Source organism: Tetrao urogallus (genome assembly GCF_951394365.1).
Source record: "Tetrao urogallus genome assembly, chromosome: 3".
Lineage (NCBI taxonomy): Eukaryota > Metazoa > Chordata > Aves > Galliformes > Phasianidae > Tetrao > Tetrao urogallus.
This window is the reverse complement of record NC_136815.1, coordinates 803,113-831,025: the sequence shown is the minus strand read 5'-3', so window position 1 is coordinate 831,025 and position 27,913 is coordinate 803,113. Positions and strand designations below refer to the sequence as shown.

At 53.4% G+C, this 27,913-nt stretch overlaps 2 protein-coding genes and 5 pseudogenes across 7 annotated transcripts; all 7 read right to left on the bottom strand.

Annotated features, from left to right (window-relative positions):
• Positions 1–2,035: 2,035 nt before the first annotated feature.
• LOC306944973 (feather keratin 1-like) lies at positions 2,036–2,674 on the bottom strand (the record flags this gene model as incomplete). Its single annotated transcript, XM_079533653.1, has 2 exons — positions 2,581–2,674; positions 2,036–2,406 (listed from the first exon to the last, which is right to left on the bottom strand). The coding sequence occupies exons 1-2, from the start codon at positions 2,663–2,665 to the stop codon at positions 2,036–2,038; spliced, it is 456 nt and encodes a 151-aa protein (XP_079389779.1). The 5' UTR covers positions 2,666–2,674.
• A 3,614-nt stretch (positions 2,675–6,288) lies between these two features.
• LOC306944757 (feather keratin 1 pseudogene) lies at positions 6,289–6,591 on the bottom strand (annotated as a pseudogene). Its single transcript has one exon. The product of its transcript is annotated as a feather keratin 1 pseudogene (transcript).
• A 3,104-nt stretch (positions 6,592–9,695) lies between these two features.
• On the bottom strand, positions 9,696–9,998 carry LOC306944828 (feather keratin 1 pseudogene; annotated as a pseudogene). The gene has a single exon. The product of its transcript is annotated as a feather keratin 1 pseudogene (transcript).
• A 2,611-nt stretch (positions 9,999–12,609) lies between these two features.
• On the bottom strand, positions 12,610–13,254 carry LOC306944928 (feather keratin 1-like; the record flags this gene model as incomplete). The annotated part of the gene is made up of 2 exons (XM_079533600.1): positions 13,158–13,254; positions 12,610–12,986 (listed from the first exon to the last, which is right to left on the bottom strand). Exons 1-2 carry the CDS (start codon positions 13,243–13,245, stop codon positions 12,610–12,612), a joined length of 465 nt encoding a protein of 154 aa, XP_079389726.1. The 5' UTR covers positions 13,246–13,254.
• A 3,616-nt stretch (positions 13,255–16,870) lies between these two features.
• On the bottom strand, positions 16,871–17,518 carry LOC306945250 (feather keratin 1-like; annotated as a pseudogene). Its single transcript has 2 exons — positions 17,401–17,518; positions 16,871–17,187 (listed from the first exon to the last, which is right to left on the bottom strand). The product of its transcript is annotated as a feather keratin 1-like (transcript).
• Positions 17,519–20,272: 2,754 nt separating this feature from the next.
• On the bottom strand, positions 20,273–20,921 carry LOC306944554 (feather keratin 1-like; annotated as a pseudogene). The gene is made up of 2 exons: positions 20,806–20,921; positions 20,273–20,595 (listed from the first exon to the last, which is right to left on the bottom strand). The product of its transcript is annotated as a feather keratin 1-like (transcript).
• Positions 20,922–23,190: 2,269 nt separating this feature from the next.
• Positions 23,191–23,827, bottom strand: LOC306945018 (feather keratin 1-like; annotated as a pseudogene). The gene is made up of 2 exons: positions 23,705–23,827; positions 23,191–23,507 (listed from the first exon to the last, which is right to left on the bottom strand). The product of its transcript is annotated as a feather keratin 1-like (transcript).
• Between the last annotated feature and the right edge of the window lie 4,086 nt (positions 23,828–27,913).

Below are 27,913 nucleotides of genomic sequence, written 5' to 3'. Positions count from 1 at the left end.
GGAGTGAGGTCACTGCGTAGCACTGATGTAGGGTGGTTTGTGTGGTGCCTTGTGTGGTGAGGATCCCATTTCGTGGCATCCTCGCAGGCTGCTCTGGGCTTTGCAAGTGCGTCCGGCATGAGACCCTTGTGTGGCATTTGCTCCCTGCTTGCTTTCGCTACCTGTCCCTTTCCATGTGCTTTGCCCTTCTCTTTCCCATTGGGTGTGCTTTGCAGACATCTGGGTTCCTCTAATCTGTCAAGGTTTGATTTGGGAACTGGTTTCCTGCGTCTTTGGTGTAGTTTCAGCGCAGGGCTCTGTGTGGGGACTGTGGCTTATTTAGGCAGAGGAGGGGGTTTGTGAGGTCAGGACACAGTTGTCTCAGGCGTGGTTGAGAGGTAGCAAGCCCTGAGCAGAACGGGAGGGTGCTGGTGATGAAGGCTGAAGCAGGCGCTGTGGGATCCCTGTGGAGTCGAATGTCAGTTGGCTGAGGCCGTTTCTCTGCATGGCCTTTGATGGTTGCCGTGAGGATTTGGAGATTGCACAGGGAAATTGGAAGCATGCATGCTACGTGGAGATGCAGCCGTGAGCCACTCCTGGCCATGTGGTCAAGCACATGGCTGAAGGTTGCAGGCCGTAGAATGATAGAATGATAGAATCGCGAGGTTGGAAAGGACCGACAAGGTCATCTAGTCCAACCGTCCTCCCACCACCACTGCTACCACAGGCCCCTAAATCATATCTCATGCCCCCGTTCAGCTGAGGTGAGTGCTCTGTGGCTTGCTGCTGAGGTGAATAGCGCTTGTTGCTAAGGGAGATGAAGAGAAGTAGGGTGGACGTGCTCAAGGCTGTGAGGTCGGCCTGGTTCTACCCATGAATGCTGAGGGAGCCATGAGATGTCCTTGCAAGGGCGCCGTCATTTGTCTTGGAGAGGTCAGAGTGCCTGGGAGGGGCTTGTGATGTGCGGGCCAGAGCTCATAGCCCTGCTGTCTTGAAGGAGAAGGAAGAAGGAAGAGTGGCAAAATAGATATCTGTGGAAGTGTCCTGTGCCGCTGGGGAAGTGAAGAGGAAATCCCGGACTGTGTTGCCATATGCCAGAGGAAGAAGAACATGATGGGGAGTGCTCAATGTGGATAGCTGTCATGGGATTCCCTCCGACTGGCTAAGAAGTGGTGGGAATAGAGAGCACGAAAGGGCAAACCTACCTGCGTTTTTCTACTTTGAAGTGAGCAGCTTTGCGCATAAGGGCGTGCAGTGCCTTTGCCTTTAGCGAAGGCTTTGAGGTTTTCTCCCTGGATGTGCTGATGGGCAAAGTGTGTGCGATCTGTACAGGGAAATGGATGCTGAGTTGGTCTGTAAAGTGGCTGACCACAAGGGTCCGGAGGTCTGAGGTGAGTAAAACAGAGTCGTGATGTTGTGAGTTCGTAGCTGTTTTGGCCAAGACTGGGAAGTGAGGCCAGTGCTGTTCAGTATCGTCATGAAAAGCCCGGGTGATGGGAGTGGAGCTGACTGTGGACAGCCTGCTATTCCTGACTGCACTTGAGCAGTGCAATTGGACTATTTCCCTTTCTTTGCAGAAGATAATAGGTGATGAGCAGAATGCCATCTGCTAGCCACCAGTGCTCTTGTTGACAAGGTGACGTGGTTGCAAGAGGAGGTCGTGGGGCCTCTGGGACCCAACACGATCATGTCTAGAGCCATGTCTTTGTAATGGGTGAAACAGAAAGAGCATTAAGCAAAGGAATGAAGAGGAGAAATGTGCTGCTGGCATGCATGAGAACTTTATTGAGGAAAACACACTGAAAGGAAGGACACACTTGGTGATCGCCAAGTGGAAAGGTCACGATGTAAGGTGCAGAGACAGGAGGAAGTAAGTGCACTCATGTTTGCAGACGGCATGTTCCGAGGGTGTTCTCTGCTTGCTTGTTTTGTGCCATGAGAAGAAGATCCATGGCTGGTGTGGCCTTGTGCCATGAGTGACACAGAGACGTGAGCTCAGTGCATGAGGTGCCTTGCAGGGTGCAGGTGTTTGGTGTCAGGGTGTGGGCGCAGGCCCTTAGCAGGGGTAGCGGGCTCTCGCGCCGTTGAAGCAGCCCAGGCCTCCGAAGCCGAAGCCGCCGGAGGAGATGGACACTCCCTGGGCGTCGAGGGCGCTGCCCACGGCAGCTGATGCGGAGGATCCGACGGCAGTGCTCTGGGGGAAGGAGCTGAGGATGGGTCCCGGCAGGGTGACCACGACGGTGGAGGGCTGGATGACGACTTGGGAGTCCTGGCACTGCCTGACACAGGGCTCGTTGCAGCTGTTAGCCAGCGGAGTGGGTCCGCAGGGGCGGCAGAGGTCGTAGCAGGACATGGCTGTGGGGTGGAGGGTCTCTGCAAGAGAGGGTGTTGGGTGTGAGGGGGGTTTTGTGGGTGTAAGGAGCTGTGCTGCGGTGACCAAGGGAGAAGGGATGAGTGGGTTCAGGTGCAGGGAGTTTGGCAGTGGGGTGGTGCAAGATCTGGGGGCAGAGGAGTTGTGGAGAACTTGGCCAGGTGGGGCAGGGATTGAAGGGAATGGGGTTGCAGGCTCACCTGGAAGAGCTCAGAAGAGAAGGTGTCAGGAGAGTGGTGTGAGGGAGGGAGGCCCAGGGCCGGCTTTTATGCTGCTGTGTGAGTGCCTGAGGGCTTGGAGAGAGCCTCTGCGCATAGCAGCACTGTGCAGTGAGCAGCTCTTGCGTGCCAGAGCCTGGCCAGTCATGAGGTGGGGTGTGTTTGCCTTCCCACAACACTTCCTTTTCATTTCCTCGTGTTGTGGATTTGATCCTTTGACCCTGTCGGCACTTTTGAGTGTGACGGGAGTGACGAGGAAGGCGCATCTCTTGGAAGATGTTGGAAGGCTTGTGCAAAGCTTTGGAGGAGTGATGTGGTCTCGTTAGTGATGCCATTGTGTGCTACTCATGCAGCCGTGTTTGTGGCCACTTTGTGAGATGCTGAAGGCAGGCCTCCTTAGAGGGCTGTTCTGTGATTCCCGTGTGCGTTTGGCTTGAGACGCTGCTGGTTGCACTGCACTGCACTCCCTGCCTGCCTTCTACTGAATTTGCTTTCCTTGAGCTTAGTCGTTGTCTTCTGTATTGATTGTGCTGTGTCATCACCTTGATTCCATTTTTGTTTTGAAAATTGTGTTTTGGAGCAAGGAGGCAGGCATTTCTGTGCTGTTTCAGCATCGGGCCATCCATGATGGCTTTAATATTTTTAGGCAGAGGAGTTCAATGTGTGGAGTTGAGATGTTGGGTTCGTTTATTGGTGGGTGTGTGAATGGATGATGCAGCCATGAGCCCCTTCATGACCTCTTCTGGAGAAGATGGAGGAAAGTAGAGAGAGGGGCTGTTGAATGGGATGTGCCTAGGTGTGTGAGGCCTGCTTTCCGGGTGTCAGGCCGGAATGCTGAGGAAGCTGTGTGCAGTGGGTTGAGTGGAGGTCCTCAGAGAAGATCAAAGGAGTGGAGCGCGTTTACTGTGAAGAAAGGCTGATGGAGTTGGGCTTGTTCAGCCTGGAGAAGAGTTGGTTCCAGGGACATCTGACGGTGGCCTTCCAGTACTTGAAGAGAGCTTACAGGCTGGGGAGGAATCATCTTTTTACACGGTCTGCTTGCAAAAGGATTTTTTTTTAAGGATTGAGAAGAAATTTGGTTTAGATGTAAGGAAGAACTTCTTGACTCGGGTGCTGGTGAGGCCCTAGCTCAGGCTACCCCTTCAACTTGTGCATTGTGCATCCCTGGGGGCATTCAAGGCCAGGTTGGATGGGGCCCTGTTGGGAGGCCGTCGGCCCACAGAAGGGATGGTGGTTAAGATCCCATCCAACCTTCACCATTTCGCATTTGTATAATGGTATGATTTGAGGCTGTGTCCCATGCCACGCTCATGCAGAAGCTGAGGCAGTGTGGGTTAGACAAGTGGAGAGCTTCCGAGGTGGATGGAAAGCAGCTGGTGGAAGGCCTGGTCCCAGAGCCTTGTGATGGAGGGCAGCAAGTGTAGTTGGAGGTAAGTTCCTCCTGCTTACCAGTGGACTGTTAAGGATCTCCTCTCCACGCTGCGTACTACTCTTGCATCGCGTAGTGTTGCGTGTCATCAGTTATGAGTTGCTCTTCCAACAATCTGCCTTTTTACATACCTGAGGACGCGTCCATTTGGCAGTGGTGGCACGTTCCAAGTGAGAGTACTGGAGGGCAGAGGAGGGATTTGGCACGTTGTTGTCAGAGGATGCGGAAGATTCTGTGTCCAAAGCACAGAAAAGGAGTCAGCGAGGTCATGGCTTGGCTCTTGTGCAATATGGTTTGTGCCTTTGTTGTTAGAGGAGGTGCCAATTGCAAACAGCCGTGGAAGCCTGGTCTGGGCATTCTGGGTGTCCCAGATCGGAGAAGATGGCTCTTCCCTTTCTGAAATGAATACCCATGTCATTCCGCAAGGGATCCTAATAGGCGTAATTTCTAAGGATTTCTGCCAAGATTTTCCTAGTTTTTCTGCATATGGCTCTGGGGAAAGCGTGTGGCACAGAGATAGGCAAAGACAGTAAGCGTTGAGTGAACTGTTGCCTCACAAGTCCAACTCAAAGGCTTTTTTCAACTGTGGTTCTGCACCAGAGAGCAGTGGGCATGGAACAGGCTCCCTAAGGCAGTGCAGATGCACCATGGCTGCTGGATTTCAAGGCACATTGGTCAATGCCTTCAGATCCACCGTTTAATTTTGAAGGAGCACGTTGTGGAGGCATGAGTTGGACTCATATGTTTGTTGTTCAGAATGAGGGTTTCAGTAATTCCTCGGTGAACTCTGAGGACGCAGTGTCTCGTGGGCTGCAGACCTGAGTTGTTTGTGGGGGTATTTGCATCCCAAATGGTAAGGGAGTGTGTCAGGCTGTCCGTAGTGAAGAGAGTAAGAGCTCTTTGTGTTGTTTTTGGGCGTGTGTAATTCTTGGATTTGTGGAGATCAGGAAGGTTCTGCATGAGTTGAATGAACCTGTAGAGTTGCACCCATGAGTGGTGAGGGTCTGCTGTGTTGACCATGCTGACATCAATTACGTTAGAAGGATCAGTGTAATGAGAAGCGGTTTCTGTAAACTGTAAGAGACTCTTGCTGTTCCCATCTTAAAGTAGTGAAGAATGAAGACGGATGGAACTTCATCCTGGTCGGCCTGACATTAGTCCCGGGGAAGGAGGTGGTGGAAATCCTCCCCGAAAGTACAGCCATGCTCAGAATGGCTCAGAAGTTGTTGGAAGTAGAGAACAAAGCTGCACACGCCCACCTCAGATTTTCGGCACTGAAGTGATTAGTTACGTGCATGAGGGGGTGAAGTGACATTTGATGCCTTTGTCTTAAGGAATGGCTTTGAGGCTTCCTCTCATGACATGCTTTACAGGCAAACTGTCAGCAAACTGCTCAGGTAAGTAGATGCTGAGATGTTCTTAGAAGTGTCTGAAGGCAGGGATCTGTTGGTGTGAGAGGAGTGACAGAGACCTGATGTGGTGAGTTCAGAGTTGTCCAGGCCAAGACGGGGAAGTGAATGAAAGGGAAGTGAACAGAATGACGTTCAGTGTCTTCACCAAACGCCTGAGTGCGGGGACTGGACGTGATTGTGGACAGCCTGCTATTGCTGACTGTGCTTGAGCGGGGCTGTTGCTCTGTAAGAAATCAAGACGATAGCACAAAAAGAAAAGATTCTGTGACCATGTTTGTTGTAAATATGAGTGAATCTTGCCCAGGTGGAAAAGGAATCAAGTGTGTGCTGACCCAGGGGTGTTGTAGGAGAGAGCATGGGCAGAAGAGCGTCAATGTGGCCAAGACTTTATTAGTGTAGGAGTAGATAATGTATTATGTGCTGAAGGGCATGTGCTAGGCAGCAAAGCTCTTGTTGGAGACACGGTTGCAAGAGGAGGTGTTGGGGCCCTTTTGTAGCAGACCTGATGGTTTCTAGAGCCATGTCTTTGTAGTGGGTGAAGTGGAAAGGGCATTGTGCAAACCACAATGAAGAGGAGGAATCTGAGGCTGACGTGCAAGAGAACTTTATTGAGGGAAAGACACTAAAAGGAAGGATGCACTTGGTGATCGCCAAGTGGAAAGAGCACAATTTGAAGTGCGAGGACAGAGGAAAGTTTAAGCGGCCATGTTTCCAGGCAGCCTGGTCTGATGTTGTTCCATGCTTCCCTGTTTCGTGCGGTGAAAAGAAGAGCCATAGCTGGTGAGCCTATTTGGCATCAGTGACCCAGAGGTGCCTGGTCAGTGCGTGAGGCGCGTTGCAAGGTGCAGGTGTTTGGTGTCAGGGTGTGGGCGCAGGCCCTTAGCAGGGGTAGCGGGCTCTCCCGCCGTTGAAGCAGCCCAGGCCTCCGAAGCCGAAGCCGCCGGAGGAGATGGACACTCCTTGGGCGTCGAGGGCGCTGCCCACGGCAGCTGATGCAGAGGATCCGACGGCGGTGCTCTGGGGGAAGGAGCTGAGGATGGGTCCTGGCAGGGTGACCAGCACAGCAGGAGGCTGGATGACGACTTGGGAGTCCTGGCACTGCCTGACACAGGGCTCGTTGCAGCTGTTAGCCAGCGGGGTGGGTCCCCCACTGCAGGGGCGGCAGAGGTTGTAGCAGGACATGGCTGTGGGTGGAGGGTCTCTGCAAGAGAGGACGTTGGGTGAGTGCAGGGTTTTGAGGGGTGAGGGAAGCAAAGCCGTTGGGTTCTCAGGCAGCAGGGAGGCCTGATTAGGGGTTGTGGGGAGCATGACAGAGAGGAGGTGGAAGGGCAGCAGAGTTTGGGGTCAGAGCAAGGTATGGAGAGTTTGACCAGGTGTGGGGGCCAAAGAAAGGCAGCAAGGGATTCAGGCTCACCTGGACGAGCTGAGAGGAGAAGGTGTCAGGAGAGTGGTGTGAGGGAGCAAGGCCCAGGGCCGGCTTTTATGCTGCTGTGTGAGTGCCTGAGGGCTTGGCAAGAGCCTCTGCGCATGGCAGCATTGCGTGCAGCGAACAGCTTTTGCGTGCCTATGCTTGACCAGTGATGACACGATGCGTTTTTGTCTTCCGAAAATGCTGCCTTTTCATTTCCTACTCTTGTGGTTGTATTCCTTTGACCCTGTTGGCAGTGTTCACGTGGGACTGGTATTTGAGTCCATACGTGCTGAAAGTGTGAGTGGTGGGTGGGTATCAGGAGTGAGGTCACCGTGTGGCACTTGTGGTGGTGGTTTGTGGCTGTGTTGTGAGGTGTGTACGCCATGTCCTGGCATCCTTGTTAAGCTGCTCCATGCCTCAGTGCCTCTTGGGCTTTATTGCCACTGGAATTGCATTCCCTCCTTCCTTGCCTTTGTCCGACGTGACAAAGCAGTCTTCAGCCCGTCTCCCTCTCCCCCTGGGAGCGCTGCCTGCTCAGGTGTCTGCTGGCCCTGGTGCGTACAGAGGTGCAGCTGCAGAAAGGGGGCTGCCTGCTGTGCGCCTGGGGTGGACAACCAGAGCAGGATGCTGTCCGTGTGGGGCTGTGTCAGAGCTGACAGGGCTTTTGGAGTTGGGAGTACTGCCTTAGTCCCAGAAAGGTCCCAGTGTCCTCTCTCTATGCCACCCTTATCGGGGATCATCCAGATGGAAGCCTGGGCTTTGGTCTGACACAGTGCCATCTGGAGTTCCCTTTGTGCTGCCCGGTGGGATGTGGGAAAGATGCGTGCTGCCGGTTGCTGGGTCAAATGAAGAACTTGTGCCCCTGGGTGTGCAAAAGTCTACAGGACCTGACAAGTTTCTCGCACAGATGCTGAGGGACGTGCCTGATGTCTTTGTAAGGCCCTTTTCAGTTGACCCTGTAAGGTCCTGGTGAATCGAAGTGATTCCTGAAGAATGGGAGAGACTCATCTCCCTCCTGCGTTCAAGAAATGAAGAAGGAAGCTGAGAGAAACTTCAGGCTGGTTGACCTGATGTTAGTCAGTGGGGAGGAAGTGAAGGCAATCCTTGCAGAAAGCAGTGGATGTACAAAGCCACCTCAGTTTCCTGTACACTGAAGTGATGTGCCTGGTGGATGACGGGGGGCCGTGACAGTTGATTGCCTTGCCTTTAGTAAAGGCATTGAGGCTTCCTCCCATGACGCGATCCCAGAGAAACTGTCAAAGAGGACGCAGGGGTGGGCTTGAAAGTGGCTGAATGCAGCAGTGTGGTGAAGTGCCCCGAATGTGTCAAGGCTCAGTAGTAAGGCCAGCAGTGTTCAGCGCCTGTATTAAAAAGCTGGGCGATGGTAGAGATCCCAGTGAGTTTGCAAATGGTAGAAGACGGGAAGGAGCAGCCGATGGCCCAGGTGAATAGTCCTCGTTTGTGAAGGATGTGGAGAGGCTGGGTTGTGTGTCACAGGGGGACATCCAGAGGCAGCAGGAGGGGACAGTGAAGTCCTGCAGAGGGGAAGCAGTAACAGGGAGCAATGGAAATGAGAGGGTGGCAGCCAGCTTTGCTGAGGAGGACCTGGGTTTTGCTGTTGGCGAGCAAGGTGATGGTAGGGGAACAACACAGCCGTGTGACAAATGAGTTCATCGTTCTCCAGAAGGCCATTGGGAAGAGCATCGCTAGCACGCTGGAGGATGCACTCTTTTTTTTCTGCTCAGTGCAGGTGATTCAAGTTTACGTTCCGAGGTGGAAGACAGACATGGATATGGTGGAGCAGCTCCAGTGCAGGGCTGATGGGCCTGGAACTTCCTTACGATGTGGAGAAGCTGAGACAGCAGGCAGTTTTGAGTCGGGACACAAGGATACTCTTGGTAGATCTTATCCTTGCGTATAAATCCCAGATGTTAGGGAAGGATGAGAAGAGAGCCAGCCCTTTTGCATGACTGTCTGCTGCCAGAAGAAAGGACAGTGGACAGCACTGAATTTGAACCTTGCTTGTTAGAGAAAGGAAGCTTTTTGCAGTGTGAGGGGGGCAAGCAGTAGAACCGGTTATCCAGCAGAATAATTGGTGTAGTCCCTGTCCTTTGAGGTACTGAAAGTATGGGCAGTGTTCCCTGTCTGACAGCTGTACCTGAGTGTGCTTGAGCGGGACAGTAGGACGGCGTGGTCACTACAAATTCTTTAACAGGTAAAGGATTCTGTGTCTATGTTTTTTTGGTCATTATAGGAGCCTCCTGCTGGGGTGTGCTGCCAGGGAGAGGTTGTTTCAGAGGACATGGGCAGAAGGGCGTTGGTGTGCCCAAGAGTTTGTGTGGGCAAGCATGGATGTTGCGTGATGTGCTGGAAGCCCAGTCGCTGCCCCAACTGTTCTTGCTGGTACCATTTGTGGCAGGGGAGGTCATGGGGCCCCCTTGGTCCCATCCGAATGGCCTCTAGAGCCGTGTCTTTGGAATGGGAGAGGTGTGAAGAGCATTTGCTGAAGAAAGGATGGAGAGAATTCTGAGGCTGGTGTGCAAGAGAACTTTATTGAGGAAAATACATGAAAGGAAGGAGCACGAAGACTGAAAGCCATGGCTTTAAGTGCATGTAGCATAACCATCAGCATCAGTGTAGAGAAAGAAAAGGATTTAGAGAAGTACATTCAAGATATTAAATTTTTCAGAGGCCCTCCTTGTAAGCAGTGTTGTCAGGTCCCGTTCCCTGCTTGCTTCTTTGTTATGACGAAAGAAGAGCCATGGTTGAAGAGCTGCTGATGCCATGTGCTGTCAGTGACCCAGCGGTGCCTGGTCAGTGCGTGAGGTGCCTTGCAGGGTGCAGGTGTTTGGTGTCAGGGTGTGGGCGCAGGCCCTTAGCAGGGGTAGCGGGCTCTCGCGCCGTTGAAGCAGCCCAGGCCTCCGAAGCCGAAGCCGCCGGAGGAGATGGACACTCCCTGGGCGTCGAGGGCGCTGCCCACGGCAGCTGATGCGGAGGATCCGACGGCAGTGCTCTGGGGGAAGGAGCTGAGGATGGGTCCCGGCAGGGTGACCACGACGGTGGAGGGCTGGATGACGACTTGGGAGTCCTGGCACTGCCTGACACAGGGCTCGTTGCAGCTGTTAGCCAGCGGGGTGGGTCCCCCACTGCAGGGGCGGCAGAGGTCGTAGCAGGACATGGCTGTGGAGTGGAGGGTCTCTGCAAGAGAGGGCGTTGGGTGAGTGCGGTTTTTTGAGGGTTGAAGGAAGCAATGGCGTTGGGTTCCCAGGGAGTTGGGTGTCGTGATGTGGAGCTGTGGGCAGTGTGGCTGTGGGGATGCAGGAAGGTTGCAGGGGTTGGGGGCAGAGGTGTTGTGGAGAGCTGGGCCAGTTGCGCTGGGTGAAGGAGGGCAGCAGGGTGCAGGCTTACCTGGAGGTTTGCAGAGGAGAAGGTGCCAGGAAGAGTGGTGTGAGGGAGCGAGTCCCAGGGCCGGCTTATATGCTGCTGTGTGAGTGCCTGAGGGCTTGGAGAGAGCCTCTGCGCATGGCAGCATTGTGCAGTGAGCAGCTCTTGCGTGTCAGAGGCTGGCAGGTCATGAGGTGGGGTGTGTTTGCCTTCCACAGCTCTCTCTTTTCATTACCTTTTGTTGTGGATTTGATCCTTTGACCTTGTCGGCAGTTTTTAAGGGAAAATGACTATTTTGTTGCATTTACTTGGAAGGTGTGTCTCATGATGGTGGTTGGGAGATGCATCTAAGGCATGGAAGAGTTGTGGTCTTAGGAGTGAGGTCACTGCGTAGCACTGATGTAGGGTGGTTTGTGTGGTGCCTTGTGTGGTGAGGATCCCATTTCGTGGCATCCTCGCAGGCTGCTCTGGGCTTTGCAAGTGCGTCCGGCATGAGACCCTTGTGTGGCATTTGCTCCCTGCTTGCTTTCGCTACCTGTCCCTTTCCATGTGCTTTGCCCTTCTCTTTCCCATTGGGTGTGCTTTGCAGACATCTGGGTTCCTCTAATCTGTCAAGGTTTGATTTGGGAACTGGTTTCCTGCGTCTTTGGTGTAGTTTCAGCGCAGGGCTCTGTGTGGGGACTGTGGCTTATTTAGGCAGAGGAGGGGGTTTGTGAGGTCAGGACACAGTTGTCTCAGGCGTGGTTGAGAGGTAGCAAGCCCTGAGCAGAACGGGAGGGTGCTGGTGATGAAGGCTGAAGCAGGCGCTGTGGGATCCCTGTGGAGTCGAATGTCAGTTGGCTGAGGCCGTTTCTCTGCATGGCCTTTGATGGTTGCCGTGAGGATTTGGAGATTGCACAGGGAAATTGGAAGCATGCATGCTACGTGGAGATGCAGCCGTGAGCCACTCCTGGCCATGTGGTCAAGCACATGGCTGAAGGTTGCAGGCCGTAGAATGATAGAATGATAGAATCGCGAGGTTGGAAAGGACCGACAAGGTCATCTAGTCCAACCGTCCTCCCACCACCACTGCTACCACAGGCCCCTAAATCATATCTCATGCCCCCGTTCAGCTGAGGTGAGTGCTCTGTGGCTTGCTGCTGAGGTGAATAGCGCTTGTTGCTAAGGGAGATGAAGAGAAGTAGGGTGGACGTGCTCAAGGCTGTGAGGTCGGCCTGGTTCTACCCATGAATGCTGAGGGAGCCATGAGATGTCCTTGCAAGGGCGCCGTCATTTGTCTTGGAGAGGTCAGAGTGCCTGGGAGGGGCTTGTGATGTGCGGGCCAGAGCTCATAGCCCTGCTGTCTTGAAGGAGAAGGAAGAAGGAAGAGTGGCAAAATAGATATCTGTGGAAGTGTCCTGTGCCGCTGGGGAAGTGAAGAGGAAATCCCGGACTGTGTTGCCATATGCCAGAGGAAGAAGAACATGATGGGGAGTGCTCAATGTGGATAGCTGTCATGGGATTCCCTCCGACTGGCTAAGAAGTGGTGGGAATAGAGAGCACGAAAGGGCAAACCTACCTGCGTTTTTCTACTTTGAAGTGAGCAGCTTTGCGCATAAGGGCGTGCAGTGCCTTTGCCTTTAGCGAAGGCTTTGAGGTTTTCTCCCTGGATGTGCTGATGGGCAAAGTGTGTGCGATCTGTACAGGGAAATGGATGCTGAGTTGGTCTGTAAAGTGGCTGACCACAAGGGTCCGGAGGTCTGAGGTGAGTAAAACAGAGTCGTGATGTTGTGAGTTCGTAGCTGTTTTGGCCAAGACTGGGAAGTGAGGCCAGTGCTGTTCAGTATCGTCATGAAAAGCCCGGGTGATGGGAGTGGAGCTGACTGTGGACAGCCTGCTATTCCTGACTGCACTTGAGCAGTGCAATTGGACTATTTCCCTTTCTTTGCAGAAGATAATAGGTGATGAGCAGAATGCCATCTGCTAGCCACCAGTGCTCTTGTTGACAAGGTGACGTGGTTGCAAGAGGAGGTCGTGGGGCCTCTGGGACCCAACACGATCATGTCTAGAGCCATGTCTTTGTAATGAAACGGAAAGAGCATTAAGCAAAGGAATGAAGAGGAGAAATGTGCTGCTGGCATGCATGAGAACTTTATTGAGGAAAACACGCTGAAAGGAAGGATACACTTGGTGATCGCCAAGTGGAAAGGTCACGATGTAAGGTGCAGAGACAGGAGGAAGTAAGTGCACTCATGTTTGCAGACGGCATGTTCCGAGGGTGTTCTCTGCTTGCTTGTTTTGTGCCATGAGAAGAAGATCCATGGCTGGTGTGGCCTTGTGCCATGAGTGACACAGAGACGTGAGCTCAGTGCATGAGGTGCCTTGCAGGGTGCAGGTGTTTGGTGTCAGGGTGTGGGCGCAGGCCCTTAGCAGGGGTAGCGGGCTCTCGCGCCGTTGAAGCAGCCCAGGCCTCCGAAGCCGAAGCCGCCGGAGGAGATGGACACTCCCTGGGCGTCGAGGGCGCTGCCCACGGCAGCTGATGCGGAGGATCCGACGGCAGTGCTCTGGGGGAAGGAGCTGAGGATGGGTCCCGGCAGGGTGACCACGACGGTGGAGGGCTGGATGACGACTTGGGAGTCCTGGCACTGCCTGACACAGGGCTCGTTGCAGCTGTTAGCCAGCGGGGTGGGTCCCCCACTGCAGGGGCGGCAGAGGTTGTAGCAGGACATGGCTGTGGGGTGGAGCGTCTCTGCAAGAGAGGGTGTTGGGTGTGAGGGGGGTTTTGTGGGTGTAAGGAGCTGTGCTGCGGTGACCAAGGGAGAAGGGAGAAGTGGGTTCAGGTGCAGGGAGTGTGGCATTGGGATTATGCAAGATCTGGGGGCAGAGGAGTTGTGGAGAACTTGGCCAGGTGGGGCAGGGATTGAAGGGAATGGGGTTGCAGGCTCACCTGGAAGAGCTCAGAAGAGAAGGTGTCAGGAGAGTGGTGTGAGGGAGGGAGGCCCAGGGCCAGCTTTTATGCTGCTGTGTGAGTGCCTGAGGGCTTGGAGAGAGCCTCTGCGCATGGCAGCATTGTGCAGTGAGCAGCTCTTGCGTGCCAGAGCCTGGCCAGTCATGAGGTGGGGTGTGTTTGCCTTCCCACAACACTTCCTTTTCATTTCCTCGTGTTGTGGATTTGATCCTTTGACCCTGTCGGCACTTTTGAGTGTGACGGGAGTGACGAGGAAGGCGCATCTCTTGGAAGATGTTGGAAGGCTTGTGCAAAGCTTTGGAGGAGTGATGTGGTCTCGTTAGTGATGCCATTGTGTGCTACTCATGCAGTCGTGTTTGTGGCCACTTTGTGAGGTGCTGAAGGCAGGCCTCCTTAGAGGGCTGTTCTGTGATTCCCGTGTGCGTTTGGCTTGAGACGCTGCTGGTTGCGCTGCACTGCACTCCCTGCCTGCCTTCTACTGAATTTGCTTTCCTTGAGCTTAGTCGTTGTCTTCTGTATTGATTGTGCTGTGTCAACACCTTGATTCCATTTTTGCTTTGAAATTTGTGTTTTGGAGCAAGGAGGCAGGCATTTCTGTGCTGTTTCAGCATCGGGCCATCCATGATGGCTTTAATATTTTTAGACAGAGGAGTGCAATGTGTGGAGTTGAGATGTTGGGGTCGTTTATTGGTGGGTGTGTGAATGGATGAAGCAGCCATGAGCCCCTTCATGACCTCTTCTGGAGAAGATGGAGCAAAGTAGAGAGAGGGGCTGTCGAATGGGATGTGCCTAGGTGTGTGAGGCCTGCTTTCCGGGTGTGAGGCCGGAATGCTGAGGAAGCTGTGTGCAGTGGGTTGAGTGGAGGTCCTCAGAGAAGATCAAAGGAGTGGAGCGCGTTTACTGTGAAGAAAGGCTGATGGAGTTGGGCTTGTTCAGCCTGGAGAGGAGTTGGTTCCAGGGAGATCTGACGGTGGCCTTCCAGTACTTGAAGAGAGCTTACAGGCTGGGGGAGGAATCATCTTTTTACACGGTCTGCTTGCAAAAGGATTTTTTTTTAAGGATTGAGAAGAAATTTGGTTTAGATGTAAGGCAGAACTTCTTGACTCGGGTGCTGGTGAGGCCCTAGCTCAGGCTACCCCTTCAACTTGTGCGTTGTGCATCCCTGGGGGCATTCAAGGCCAGGTTGGATGGGGCCCTGTTGGGAGGCCGTCGGCCCACAGAAGGGATGGTGGTTAAGATCCCATCCAACCTCCACCGTTTCGCATTTGTATAATGGTATGATTTGAGGCTGTGTCCCATGCCACGCTCATGCAGAAGCTGAGGCAGTGTGGGTTAGACAAGTGGAGAGCTTCCGAGGTGGATGGAAAGCAGCTGGTGGAAGGCCTGGTCCCAGAGCCTTGTGATGGAGGGCAGCAAGTGTAGTTGGAGGTAAGTTCCTCCTGCTTACCAGTGGACTGTTAAGGATCTCCTCTCCATGCTGCGTACTACTCTTGCATCGCGTAGTGTTGCGTGTCATCTGTTATGAGTTGCTCTTCCAACAATCTGCCTTTTTACATACCTGAGGACGCGTCCATTTGGCAGTGGTGGCACGTTCCAAGTGAGAGTACTGGAGGGCAGAGGAGGGATTTGGCACGTTGTTGTCAGAGGATGCGGAAGATTCTGTGTCCAAAGCACAGAAAAGGAGTCAGCGAGGTCATGGCTTGGCACTTGTGCAATATGGTTTGTGCCTTTGTTGTTAGAGGAGGTACCAATTGCAAACAGCCGTGGAAGCCTGGTCTGGGCATTCTGGGTGTCCCAGATCGGAGAAGATGGCTCTTCCCTTTCTGAAATGAATACCCATGTCATTCCGCAAGGGATCCTAATAGGCGTAATTTCTAAGGATTTCTGCCAAGATTTTCCTAGTTTTTCTGCATATGGCTCTGGGGAAAGCGTGTGGCACAGAGATAGGCAAAGACAGTAAGCGTTGAGTGAACTGTTGCCTCACAAGTCCAACTCAAAGTCTTTTTTCAACTGTGGTTCTGCACCAGAGGGCAGTGGGCATGGAACAGGCTCCCTAAGGCAGTGCAGATGCACCATGGCTGCTGCATTTCAAGACACGTTGGGCAATGCCTTCAGATCCACCGTTTAATTTTGAAGGAGCACGTTGTGGAGGCATGAGTTGGACTCATATGTTTGTTGTTCAGAATGAGGGTTTCAGTAATTCCTCGGTGAACTCTGAGGACGCAGTGTCTCGTGGGCTGCAGACCTGAGTTGTTTGTGGGGGTATTTGCATCCCAAATGGTAAGGGAGTGTGTCAGGCTGTCCGTAGTGAAGAGAGTAAGAGCTCTTTGTGTTGTTTTTGGGCGTGTGTAATTCTTGGATTTGTGGAGATCAGGAAGGTTCTGCATGAGTTGAATGAACCTGTAGAGTTGCACCCATGAGTGGTGAGGGTCTGCTGTGTTGACCATGCTGACGTCAATTACGTTAGAAGGATCAGTGTAATGAGAAGCGGTTTCTGTAAACTGTATGAGACTCTTGCTGTTCCCTTCTTAAAGTAGTGAAGAATGAAGACGGATGGAACTTCATCCTGGTCGGCCTGACATTAGTCCCGGGGAAGGAGGTGGTGGAAATCCTCCCAGAAAGTACAGCCATGCTCAGAATGGCTCAGAAGTTGTTGGAAGTAGAGAACAAAGTTGCACACGCCCACCTCAGATTTTCGGCACTGAAGTGATTAGTTACGTGCATGAGGGGGTGAAGTGACATTTGATGCCTTTGTCTTAAGGAATGGCTTTGAGGCTTCCTCCCATGACATGCTTTACAGGCAAACTGTCAGCAAACTGCTCAGGTAAGTAGATGCTGAGATGTTCTTAGAAGTGTCTGAAGGCAGGGATCTGTTGGTGTGAGAGGAGTGACAGAGACCTGATGTGGTGAGTTCAGAGTTGTCCAGGCCAAGACGGGGAAGTGAATGAAAGGGAAGTGAACAGAATGACGTTCAGTGTCTTCACCAAACGCCTGAGTGCGGGGACTGGACGTGATTGTGGACAGCCTGCTATTGCTGACTGTGCTTGAGCGGGGCTGTTGCTCTGTAAGAAATCAAGACGATAGCACAAAAAGAAAAGATTCTGTGACCATGTTTGTTGTAAATATGAGTGAATCTTGCCCAGGTGGAAAAGGAATCAAGTGTGTGCTGACCCAGGGGTGTTGTAGGAGAGAGCATGGGCAGAAGAGCGTCAATGTGGCCAAGACTTTATTAGTGTAGGAGTAGATAATGTATTATGTGCTGAAGGGCATGTGCTAGGCAGCAAAGCTCTTGTTGGAGACACGGTTGCAAGAGGAGGTGTTGGGGAACCTTTTGTAGCAGACCTGATGGTTTCTAGAGCCATGTCTTTGTAGTGGGTGAAGTGGAAAGGGCATTGTGCAAACCACAATGAAGAGGAGGAATCTGAGGCTGACGTGCAAGAGAACTTTATTGAGGGAAAGACACTAAAAGGAAGGATGCACTTGGTGATCGCCAAGTGGAAAGAGCACAATTTGAAGTGCGAGGACAGAGGAAAGTTTAAGCGGCCATGTTTCCAGGCAGCCTGGTCTGATGTTGTTCCATGCTTCCCTGTTTCGTGCGGTGAAAAGAAGAGCCATAGCTGGTGAGCCCATTTGGCATCAGTGTCCCAGAGGTGCCTGGTCAGTGCGTGAGGCGCGTTGCAGGGTGCAGGTGTTTGGTGTCAGGGTGTGGGCGCAGGCCCTTAGCAGGGGTAGCGGGCTCTCGCGCCGTTGAAGCAGCCCAGGCCTCCGAAGCCGAAGCCGCCGGAGGAGATGGACACTCCTTGGGCGTCGAGGGCGCTGCCCACGGCAGCTGATGCGGAGGATCCGACGGCGGTGCTCTGGGGGAAGGAGCTGAGGATGGGTCCTGGCAGGGTGACCAGCACAGCAGGAGGCTGGATGACGACTTGGGAGTCCTGGCACTGCCTGACACAGGGCTCGTTGCAGCTGTTAGCCAGCGGGGTGGGTCCACAGGGGCGGCAGAGGTTGTAGCAGGACATGGCTGTGGGGTGGAGGGTCTCTGCAAGAGAGGACGTTGGGTGAGTGCAGGGTTTTGAGGGCTGAGTGAAGCAATGGCGTTGGGTTCTCAGGCAGCAGGGAGGCCTGATTAGGGGTTGTGGGGAGCATGACAGAGAGGAGGTGGAAGGGCTGCAGAGTTTGGGGTCAGAGTAAGGTATGGAGAGTTAGGCCTGGTGTGGGGGCCAAAGAAAGGCAGCGGAAGTTTCAGGCTCACCTGGACGAGCTGAGAGGAGAAGGTGTCAGGAGAGTGGTGTGAGGGAGCAAGGCCCAGGGCCGGCTTTTATGCTGCTGTGTGAGTGCCTGAGGGCTTGGAGAGAGCCTCTGCGCATGGCAGCATTGCGTGCAGTGAGCATCTGTTACGTGCCTATGCTTGACCAATGATGACACGATGCGTTGTTGTCTTCCGAAAATGCTGCCTTTTCATTTCCTTCTCTTGTGGTTGTATTCCTTTGACCCTGTTGGCAGTGTTCACGTGGGACTGGTATTTGAGTCCATACATGCTGAAAGTGTGAGTGGTGGGTGGGTATCAGGAGTGAGGTCACCGTGTGGCACTTGTGGTGGTGGTTTGTGGCTGTGTTGTGAGGTGTGTACGCCATGTCCTGGCATCCTTGTTAAGCTGCTCCATGCCTCAGTGCCTCTTGGGCTTTATTGCCACTGGAATTGCATTCCCTCCTTCCTTGCCTTTGTCCGACGTGACAAAGCAGTCTTCAGCCCGTCTCCCTCTCCCCCTGGGAGCGCTGCCTGCTCAGGTGTCTGCTGGCCCTGGTGCGTACAGAGGTGCAGCTGCAGAAAGGGGGCTGCCTGCTGTGCGCCTGGGGTGGACAACCAGAGCAGGATGCTGTCCGTGTGGGGCTGTGTCAGAGCTGACAGGGCTTTTGGAGTTGGGAGTACTGCCTTAGTCCCAGAAAGGTCCCAGTGTCCTCTCTCTATGCCACCCTTATCGGGGATCATCCAGATGGAAGCCTGGGCTTTGGTCTGACACAGTGCCATCTGGAGTTCCCTTTGTGCTGCCCGGTGGGATGTGGGAAAGATGCATGCTGCCGGTTGCTGGGTCAAATGAAGAAGTTGTGCCCCTGGGTGTGCAAAAGTCTACAGGACCTGACAAGTTTCTCGCACAGATGCTGAGGGACGTGCCTGATGTCTTTGTAAGGCCCTTTTCAGTTGACCCTGTAAGGTCCTGGTGAATCAAAGTGATTCCTGAAGAATGGGAGAGACTCATCTCCCTCCTGCGTTCAAGAAATGAAGAAGGAAGCTGAGAGAAACTTCAGGCTGGTTGACCTGATGTTAGTCAGTGGGGAGGAGGTGAAGGCAATCCTTGCAGAAAGCAGTGGATGTACAAAGCCACCTCAGTTTCCTGTACACTGAAGTGATGTGCCTGGTGGATGACGGGGGGCCGTGACAGTTGATTGCCTTGCCTTTAGTAAAGGCATTGAGGCTTCCTCCCATGACGCGATCCCAGAGAAACTGTCAAAGAGGACGCAGGGGTGGGCTTGAAAGTGGCTGAATGCAGCGGTGTGGTGAAGTGCCCCGATTGTGTCAAGGCTCAGTAGTAAGGCCAGCAGTGTTCAGCGCCTGCATTAAAAAGCTGGGCGATGGTAGAGATCCCAGTGAGTTTGCAAATGGTAGAAGACGGGAAGGAGCAGCCGATGGCCCAGGTGAATAGTCCTCGTTTGTGAAGGATGTGGAGAGGCTGGGTTGTGTGTCACAGGGGGACATCCAGAGGCAGCAGGAGGGGACAGTGAAGTCCTGCAGAGGGGAAGCAGTAACAGGGAGCAATGGAAATGAGAGGGTGGCAGCCAGCTTTGCTGAGGAGGACCTGGGTTTTGCTGTTGGCGAGCAAGGTGATGGTAGGGCAACAACGCAGCCGTGTGACAAATGAGTTCATCGTTCTCCAGAAGGCCATTGGGAAGAGCATCGCTAGCACGCTGGAGGATGCACTCTTTTTTTTCTGCTCAGTGCAGGTGATTCAAGTTTACGTTCCGAGGTGGAAGACAGACATGGATATGGTGGAGCAGCTCCAGTGCAGGGCTGATGGGCCTGGAACTTCCTTACGATGTGGAGAAGCTGAGACAGCAGGCAGTTTTGAGTCGGGACACAAGGATACTCTTGGTAGATCTTATCCTTGCGTATAAATCCCAGATGTTAGGGAAGGATGAGAAGAGAGCCAGCCCTTTTGCATGACCGTCTGCTGCCAGAAGAAAGGACAGTGGACAGCACTGAATTTGAACCTTGCTTGTTAGAGAAAGGAAGCTTTTTGCAGTGTGAGGGGGGCAAGCAGTAGAACCGGTTATCCAGCAGAATAATTGGTGTAGTCCCTGTCCTTTGAGGTACTGAAAGTATGGGCAGTGTTCCCTGTCTGACAGCTGTACCTGAGTGTGCTTGAGCGGGACAGTAGGACGGCGTGGTCACTACAAATTCTTTAACAGGTAAAGGATTCTGTGTCTATGTTTTTTTGGTCATTATAGGAGCCTCCTGCTGGGGTGTGCTGCCAGGGAGAGGTTGTTTCAGAGGACATGGGCAGAAGGGCGTTGGTGTGCCCAAGAGTTTGTGTGGGCAAGCATGGATGTTGCGTGATGTGCTGGAAGCCCAGTCGCTGCCCCAACTGTTCTTGCTGGTACCATTTGTGGCAGGGGAGGTCATGGGGCCCCCTTGGTCCCATCCGAATGGCCTCTAGAGCCGTGTCTTTGGAATGGGAGAGGTGTGAAGAGCATTTGCTGAAGAAAGGATGGAGAGAATTCTGAGGCTGGTGTGCAAGAGAACTTTATTGAGGAAAATACATGAAAGGAAGGAGCACGAAGACTGAAAGCCATGGCTTTAAGTGCATGTAGCATAACCATCAGCATCAGTGTAGAGAAAGAAAAGGATTTAGAGAAGTACATTCAAGATATTAAATTTTTCAGAGGCCCTCCTTGTAAGCAGTGTTGTCAGGTCCCGTTCCCTGCTTGCTTCTTTGTTATGACGAAAGAAGAGCCATGGTTGAAGAGCTGCTGATGCCATGTGCTGTCAGTGACCCAGCGGTGCCTGGTCAGTGCGTGAGGTGCCTTGCAGGGTGCAGGTGTTTGGTGTCAGGGTGTGGGCGCAGGCCCTTAGCAGGGGTAGCGGGCTCTCGCGCCGTTGAAGCAGCCCAGGCCTCCGAAGCCGAAGCCGCCGGAGGAGATGGACACTCCCTGGGCGTCGAGGGCGCTGCCCACGGCAGCTGATGCGGAGGATCCGACGGCAGTGCTCTGGGGGAAGGAGCTGAGGATGGGTCCCGGCAGGGTGACCACGACGGTGGAGGGCTGGATGACGACTTGGGAGTCCTGGCACTGCCTGACACAGGGCTCGTTGCAGCTGTTAGCCAGCGGGGTGGGTCCCCCACTGCAGGGGCGGCAGAGGTCGTAGCAGGACATGGCTGTGGAGTGGAGGGTCTCTGCAAGAGAGGGCGTTGGGTGAGTGCGGTTTTTTGAGGGTTGAAGGAAGCAATGGCGTTGGGTTCCCAGGGAGTTGGGTGTCGTGATGTGGAGCTGTGGGCAGTGTGGCTGTGGGGATGCAGGAAGGTTGCAGGGGTTGGGGGCAGAGGTGTTGTGGAGAGCTGGGCCAGTTGCGCTGGGTGAAGGAGGGCAGCAGGGTGCAGGCTTACCTGGAGGTTTGCAGAGGAGAAGGTGCCAGGAAGAGTGGTGTGAGGGAGCGAGTCCCAGGGCCGGCTTATATGCTGCTGTGTGAGTGCCTGAGGGCTTGGAGAGAGCCTCTGCGCATGGCAGCATTGTGCAGTGAGCAGCTCTTGCGTGTCAGAGGCTGGCAGGTCATGAGGTGGGGTGTGTTTGCCTTCCACAGCTCTCTCTTTTCATTACCTTTTGTTGTGGATTTGATCCTTTGACCTTGTCGGCAGTTTTTAAGGGAAAATGACTATTTTGTTGCATTTACTTGGAAGGTGTGTCTCATGATGGTGGTTGGGAGATGCATCTAAGGCATGGAAGAGTTGTGGTCTTAGGAGTGAGGTCACTGCGTAGCACTGATGTAGGGTGGTTTGTGTGGTGCCTTGTGTGGTGAGGATCCCATTTCGTGGCATCCTCGCAGGCTGCTCTGGGCTTTGCAAGTGCGTCCGGCATGAGACCCTTGTGTGGCATTTGCTCCCTGCTTGCTTTCGCTACCTGTCCCTTTCCATGTGCTTTGCCCTTCTCTTTCCCATTGGGTGTGCTTTGCAGACATCTGGGTTCCTCTAATCTGTCAAGGTTTGATTTGGGAACTGGTTTCCTGCGTCTTTGGTGTAGTTTCAGCGCAGGGCTCTGTGTGGGGACTGTGGCTTATTTAGGCAGAGGAGGGGGTTTGTGAGGTCAGGACACAGTTGTCTCAGGCGTGGTTGAGAGGTAGCAAGCCCTGAGCAGAACGGGAGGGTGCTGGTGATGAAGGCTGAAGCAGGCGCTGTGGGATCCCTGTGGAGTCGAATGTCAGTTGGCTGAGGCCGTTTCTCTGCATGGCCTTTGATGGTTGCCGTGAGGATTTGGAGATTGCACAGGGAAATTGGAAGCATGCATGCTACGTGGAGATGCAGCCGTGAGCCACTCCTGGCCATGTGGTCAAGCACATGGCTGAAGGTTGCAGGCCGTAGAATGATAGAATGATAGAATCGCGAGGTTGGAAAGGACCGACAAGGTCATCTAGTCCAACCGTCCTCCCACCACCACTGCTACCACAGGCCCCTAAATCATATCTCATGCCCCCGTTCAGCTGAGGTGAGTGCTCTGTGGCTTGCTGCTGAGGTGAATAGCGCTTGTTGCTAAGGGAGATGAAGAGAAGTAGGGTGGACGTGCTCAAGGCTGTGAGGTCGGCCTGGTTCTACCCATGAATGCTGAGGGAGCCATGAGATGTCCTTGCAAGGGCGCCGTCATTTGTCTTGGAGAGGTCAGAGTGCCTGGGAGGGGCTTGTGATGTGCGGGCCAGAGCTCATAGCCCTGCTGTCTTGAAGGAGAAGGAAGAAGGAAGAGTGGCAAAATAGATATCTGTGGAAGTGTCCTGTGCCGCTGGGGAAGTGAAGAGGAAATCCCGGACTGTGTTGCCATATGCCAGAGGAAGAAGAACATGATGGGGAGTGCTCAATGTGGATAGCTGTCATGGGATTCCCTCCGACTGGCTAAGAAGTGGTGGGAATAGAGAGCACGAAAGGGCAAACCTACCTGCGTTTTTCTACTTTGAAGTGAGCAGCTTTGCGCATAAGGGCGTGCAGTGCCTTTGCCTTTAGCGAAGGCTTTGAGGTTTTCTCCCTGGATGTGCTGATGGGCAAAGTGTGTGCGATCTGTACAGGGAAATGGATGCTGAGTTGGTCTGTAAAGTGGCTGACCACAAGGGTCCGGAGGTCTGAGGTGAGTAAAACAGAGTCGTGATGTTGTGAGTTCGTAGCTGTTTTGGCCAAGACTGGGAAGTGAGGCCAGTGCTGTTCAGTATCGTCATGAAAAGCCCGGGTGATGGGAGTGGAGCTGACTGTGGACAGCCTGCTATTCCTGACTGCACTTGAGCAGTGCAATTGGACTATTTCCCTTTCTTTGCAGAAGATAATAGGTGATGAGCAGAATGCCATCTGCTAGCCACCAGTGCTCTTGTTGACAAGGTGACGTGGTTGCAAGAGGAGGTCGTGGGGCCTCTGGGACCCAACACGATCATGTCTAGAGCCATGTCTTTGTAATGGGTGAAACGGAAAGAGCATTAAGCAAAGGAATGAAGAGGAGAAATGTGCTGCTGGCATGCATGAGAACTTTATTGAGGAAAACACGCTGAAAGGAAGGATACACTTGGTGATCGCCAAGTGGAAAGGTCACGATGTAAGGTGCAGAGACAGGAGGAAGTAAGTGCACTCATGTTTGCAGACGGCATGTTCCGAGGGTGTTCTCTGCTTGCTTGTTTTGTGCCATGAGAAGAAGATCCATGGCTGGTGTGGCCTTGTGCCATGAGTGACACAGAGACGTGAGCTCAGTGCATGAGGTGCCTTGCAGGGTGCAGGTGTTTGGTGTCAGGGTGTGGGCGCAGGCCCTTAGCAGGGGTAGCGGGCTCTCGCGCCGTTGAAGCAGCCCAGGCCTCCGAAGCCGAAGCCGCCGGAGGAGATGGACACTCCCTGGGCGTTGAGGGCGCTGCCCACGGCAGCTGATGCGGAGGATCCGACGGCGGTGCTCTGGGGGAAGGAGCTGAGGATGGGTCCCGGCAGGGTGACCACGACGGTGGAGGGCTGGATGACGACTTGGGAGTCCTGGCACTGCCTGACACAGGGCTCGTTGCAGCTGTTAGCCAGCGGGGTGGGTCCGCAGGGGCGGCAGAGGTCGTAGCAGGACATGGCTGTGGAGTGGAGGGTCTCTGCAAGAGAGGGTGTTGGGTGTGAGGGGGGTTTTGTGGGTGTAAGGAGCTGTGCTGCGGTGACCAAGGGAGAAGGGAGAAGTGGGTTCAGGTGCAGGGAGTGTGGCAGTGGGGTGGTGCAAGATCTGGGGGCAGAGGAGTTGTGGAGAACTTGGCCAGGTGGGGCAGGGATTGATGGAATGGGGTTGCAGGCTCACCTGGAGGTTTCAGAGGAGAAGGTGTCAGGAGAGTGGTGTGAGGGAGCGAGTCCCAGGGCCGGCTTTTATGCTGCTGTGTGAGTGCCTGAGGGCTTGGAGAGAGCCTCTGCGCATGGCAGCATTGTGCAGTGAGCAGCTCTTGCGTGCCAGAGCCTGGCCAGTCATGAGGTGGGGTGTGTTTGCCTTCCCACAACACTTCCTTTTCGTTTCCTCGTGTTGTGGTTTTGATCCTTTGACCAGTGTCGGCACTTTTGAGTGTGACGGGAGTGACGAGGAAGGCGCATCTCTTGGAAGATGTTGGAAGGCTTGTGCAAAGCTTTGGAGGAGTGATGTGGTCTCGTTAGTGATGCCATTGTGTGCTACTCATGCAGTCGTGTTTGTGGCCACTTTGTGAGGTGCGGACCCCATTCCAGGCCTCCTTAGAGGGCTGTTCTGTGATTCCCGTGTGCGTTTGGCTTGAGACGCTGCTAGTTGCACTGCACTGCACTCCCTGCCTGCCTTCTTCTGAATTTGCTTTCCTTGAGCTTAGTGGTTGTCTTCTTCATTGGGTGTGCTGTGTCAACACCTTGATTCCGGTTTTGTTTTGAAAATTGTGTTTTGGAGCAAGGAGGCAGGCTTTTCTGTGCTGTTTCAGCGTCTGGCCATCCATGATGGTTTTAATACATTTAGACAGAGGAGTGCAATGTCTGGAGTTGAGATGTTGGGGTCGTTTATTGGTGGGTGTGTGAATGGATGAAGCAGCCATGAGCCCCTTCATGACCTCTTCTGGAGAAGATGGAGCAAAGTAGAGAGAGGGGCTGTTGAATGGGATGTGCCTAGGTGTGTGAGGCCTGCTTTCCGGGTGTGAGGCCGGAATGCTGAGGAAGCTGTGTGCAGTGGGTTGAGTGGAGGTCCACAGAGAAGATCAAAGGAGTGGAGCGCGTTTACTGTGAAGAAAGGCTGATGGAGTTGGGCTTGTTCAGCCTGGAGAGGAGTTGGTTCCAGGGAGATCTGACGGTGGCCTTCCAGTACTTGAAGGGAGCTTACAGGCTGGGGGAGGAATCATCTTTTTACATGGTCTGCTTGCAAAAGGATTTTTTTTTAAGGATTGAGAAGAAATTTGGTTTAAATGTAAGGAAGAACTTCTTGACTCGGGTGCTGGTGAGGCCCTAGCACAGGCTACCCCTTCAACTTGTGCGTTGTGCATCCCTGGGGTCATTCAAGGCCAGGTTGGATGGGGCCCTGTTGGGAGGCCGTCGGCCCACAGAAGGGATGATGATGAAGATCCCTTCCAACCTTCACCGTTTCGCATTTGTATAATGGTATGATTTGAGGCTGTGTCCCATGCCACGCTCATGCAGAAGCTGAGGCAGTGTGGGTTAGACAAGTGGAGAGCTTCCGAGGTGGATGGAAAGCAGCTGGTGGAAGGCCTGGTCCCAGAGCCTTGTGATGGAGGGCAGCAAGTGTAGTTGGAGGTAAGTTCCTCCTGCTTACCAGTGGACTGTTAAGGATCTCCTCTCCATGCTGCGTACTACTCTTGCATCGCGTAGTGTTGCGTGTCATCTGTTATGAGTTGCTCTTCCAACAATCTGCCTTTTTGCCTACCTGAGGACGCGTCCATTTGGCAGTGGTGGCACGTTCCAAGTGAGAGTACTGGAGGGCAGAGGAGGGATTTGGCACGTTGTTGTCAGAGGATGCGGAAGATTCTGTGTCCAAAGCACAGAAAAGGAGTCAGCGAGGTCATGGCTTGGCACTTGTGCAATATGGTTTGTGCCTTTGTTGTTAGAGGAGGTGCCAATTGCAAACAGCCGTGGAAGCCTGGTCTGGGCATTCTGGGTGTCCCAGATCGGAGAAGATGGCTCTTCCCTTTCTGAAATGAATACCCATGTCATTCCGCAAGGGATCCTAATAGGCGTAATTTCTAAGGATTTCTGCCAAGATTTTCCTAGTTTTTCTGCATATGGCTCTGGGGAAAGCGTGTGGCACAGAGATAGGCAAAGACAGTAAGCGTTGAGTGAACTGTTGCCTCACAAGTCCAACTCAAAGTCTTTTTTCAACTGTGGTTCTGCACCAGAGAGCAGTGGGCATGGAACAGGCTCCCTAAGGCAGTGCAGATGCACCATGGCTGCTGGATTTCAAGACACGTTGGGCAATGCCTTCAGATCCACCGTTTAATTTTGAAGGAGCACGTTGTGGAGGCATGAGTTGGACTCATATGTTTGTTGTTCAGAATGAGGGTTTCAGTAATTCCTCGGTGAACTCTGAGGACGCAGTGTCTCGTGGGCTGCAGACCTGAGTTGTTTGTGGGGGTATTTGCATCCCAAATGGTAAGGGAGTGTGTCAGGCTGTCCGTAGTGAAGAGAGTAAGAGTTCTTTGTGTTGTTTTTGGGCGTGTGTAATTCTTGGATTTGTGGAGATCAGGAAGGTTCTGCATGAGTTGAATGAACCTGTAGAGTTGCACCCATGAGTGGTGAGGGTCTGCTGTGTTGACCATGCTGACGTCAATTACGTTAGAAGGATCAGTGTAATGAGAAGCGGTTTCTGTAAACTGTATGAGACTCTTGCTGTTCCCATCTTAAAGTAGTGAAGAATGAAGACGGATGGAACTTCATCCTGGTCGGCCTGACATTAGTCCCGGGGAAGGAGGTGGTGGAAATCCTCCCCGAAAGTACAGCCATGCTCAGAATGGCTCAGAAGTTGTTGGAAGTAGAGAACAAAGTTGCACACGCCCACCTCAGATTTTCGGCACTGAAGTGATTAGTTACGTGCATGAGGGGGTGAAGTGACATTTGATGCCTTTGTCTTAAGGAATGGCTTTGAGGCTTCCTCCCATGACATGCTTTACAGGCAAACTGTCAGCAAACTGCTCAGGTAAGTAGATGCTGAGATGTTCTTAGAAGTGTCTGAAGGCAGGGATCTGTTGGTGTGAGAGGAGTGACAGAGACCTGATGTGGTGAGTTCAGAGTTGTCCAGGCCAAGACGGGGAAGTGAATGAAAGGGAAGTGAACAGAATGACGTTCAGTGTCTTCACCAAACGCCTGAGTGCGGGGACTGGACGTGATTGTGGACAGCCTGCTATTGCTGACTGTGCTTGAGCGGGGCTGTTGCTCTGTAAGAAATCAAGACGATAGCACAAAAAGAAAAGATTCTGTGACCATGTTTGTTGTAAATATGAGTGAATCTTGCCCAGGTGGAAAAGGAATCAAGTGTGTGCTGACCCAGGGGTGTTGTAGGAGAGAGCATGGGCAGAAGAGCGTCAATGTGGCCAAGACTTTATTAGTGTAGGAGTAGATAATGTATTATGTGCTGAAGGGCATGTGCTAGGCAGCAAAGCTCTTGTTGGAGACACGGTTGCAAGAGGAGGTGTTGGGGAACCTTTTGTAGCAGACCTGATGGTTTCTAGAGCCATGTCTTTGTAGTGGGTGAAGTGGAAAGGGCATTGTGCAAACCACAATGAAGAGGAGGAATCTGAGGCTGACGTGCAAGAGAACTTTATTGAGGGAAAGACACTAAAAGGAAGGATGCACTTGGTGATCGCCAAGTGGAAAGAGCACAATTTGAAGTGCGAGGACAGAGGAAAGTTTAAGCGGCCATGTTTCCAGGCAGCCTGGTCTGATGTTGTTCCATGCTTCCCTGTTTCGTGCGGTGAAAAGAAGAGCCATAGCTGGTGAGCCCATTTGGCATCAGTGTCCCAGAGGTGCCTGGTCAGTGCGTGAGGCGCGTTGCAGGGTGCAGGTGTTTGGTGTCAGGGTGTGGGCGCAGGCCCTTAGCAGGGGTAGCGGGCTCTCGCGCCGTTGAAGCAGCCCAGGCCTCCGAAGCCGAAGCCGCCGGAGGAGATGGACACTCCTTGGGCGTCGAGGGCGCTGCCCACGGCAGCTGATGCGGAGGATCCGACGGCGGTGCTCTGGGGGAAGGAGCTGAGGATGGGTCCTGGCAGGGTGACCAGCACAGCAGGAGGCTGGATGACGACTTGGGAGTCCTGGCACTGCCTGACACAGGGCTCGTTGCAGCTGTTAGCCAGCGGGGTGGGTCCACAGGGGCGGCAGAGGTTGTAGCAGGACATGGCTGTGGGGTGGAGGGTCTCTGCAAGAGAGGACGTTGGGTGAGTGCAGGGTTTTGAGGGCTGAGTGAAGCAATGGCGTTGGGTTCTCAGGCAGCAGGGAGGCCTGATTAGGGGTTGTGGGGAGCATGACAGAGAGGAGGTGGAAGGGCTGCAGAGTTTGGGGTCAG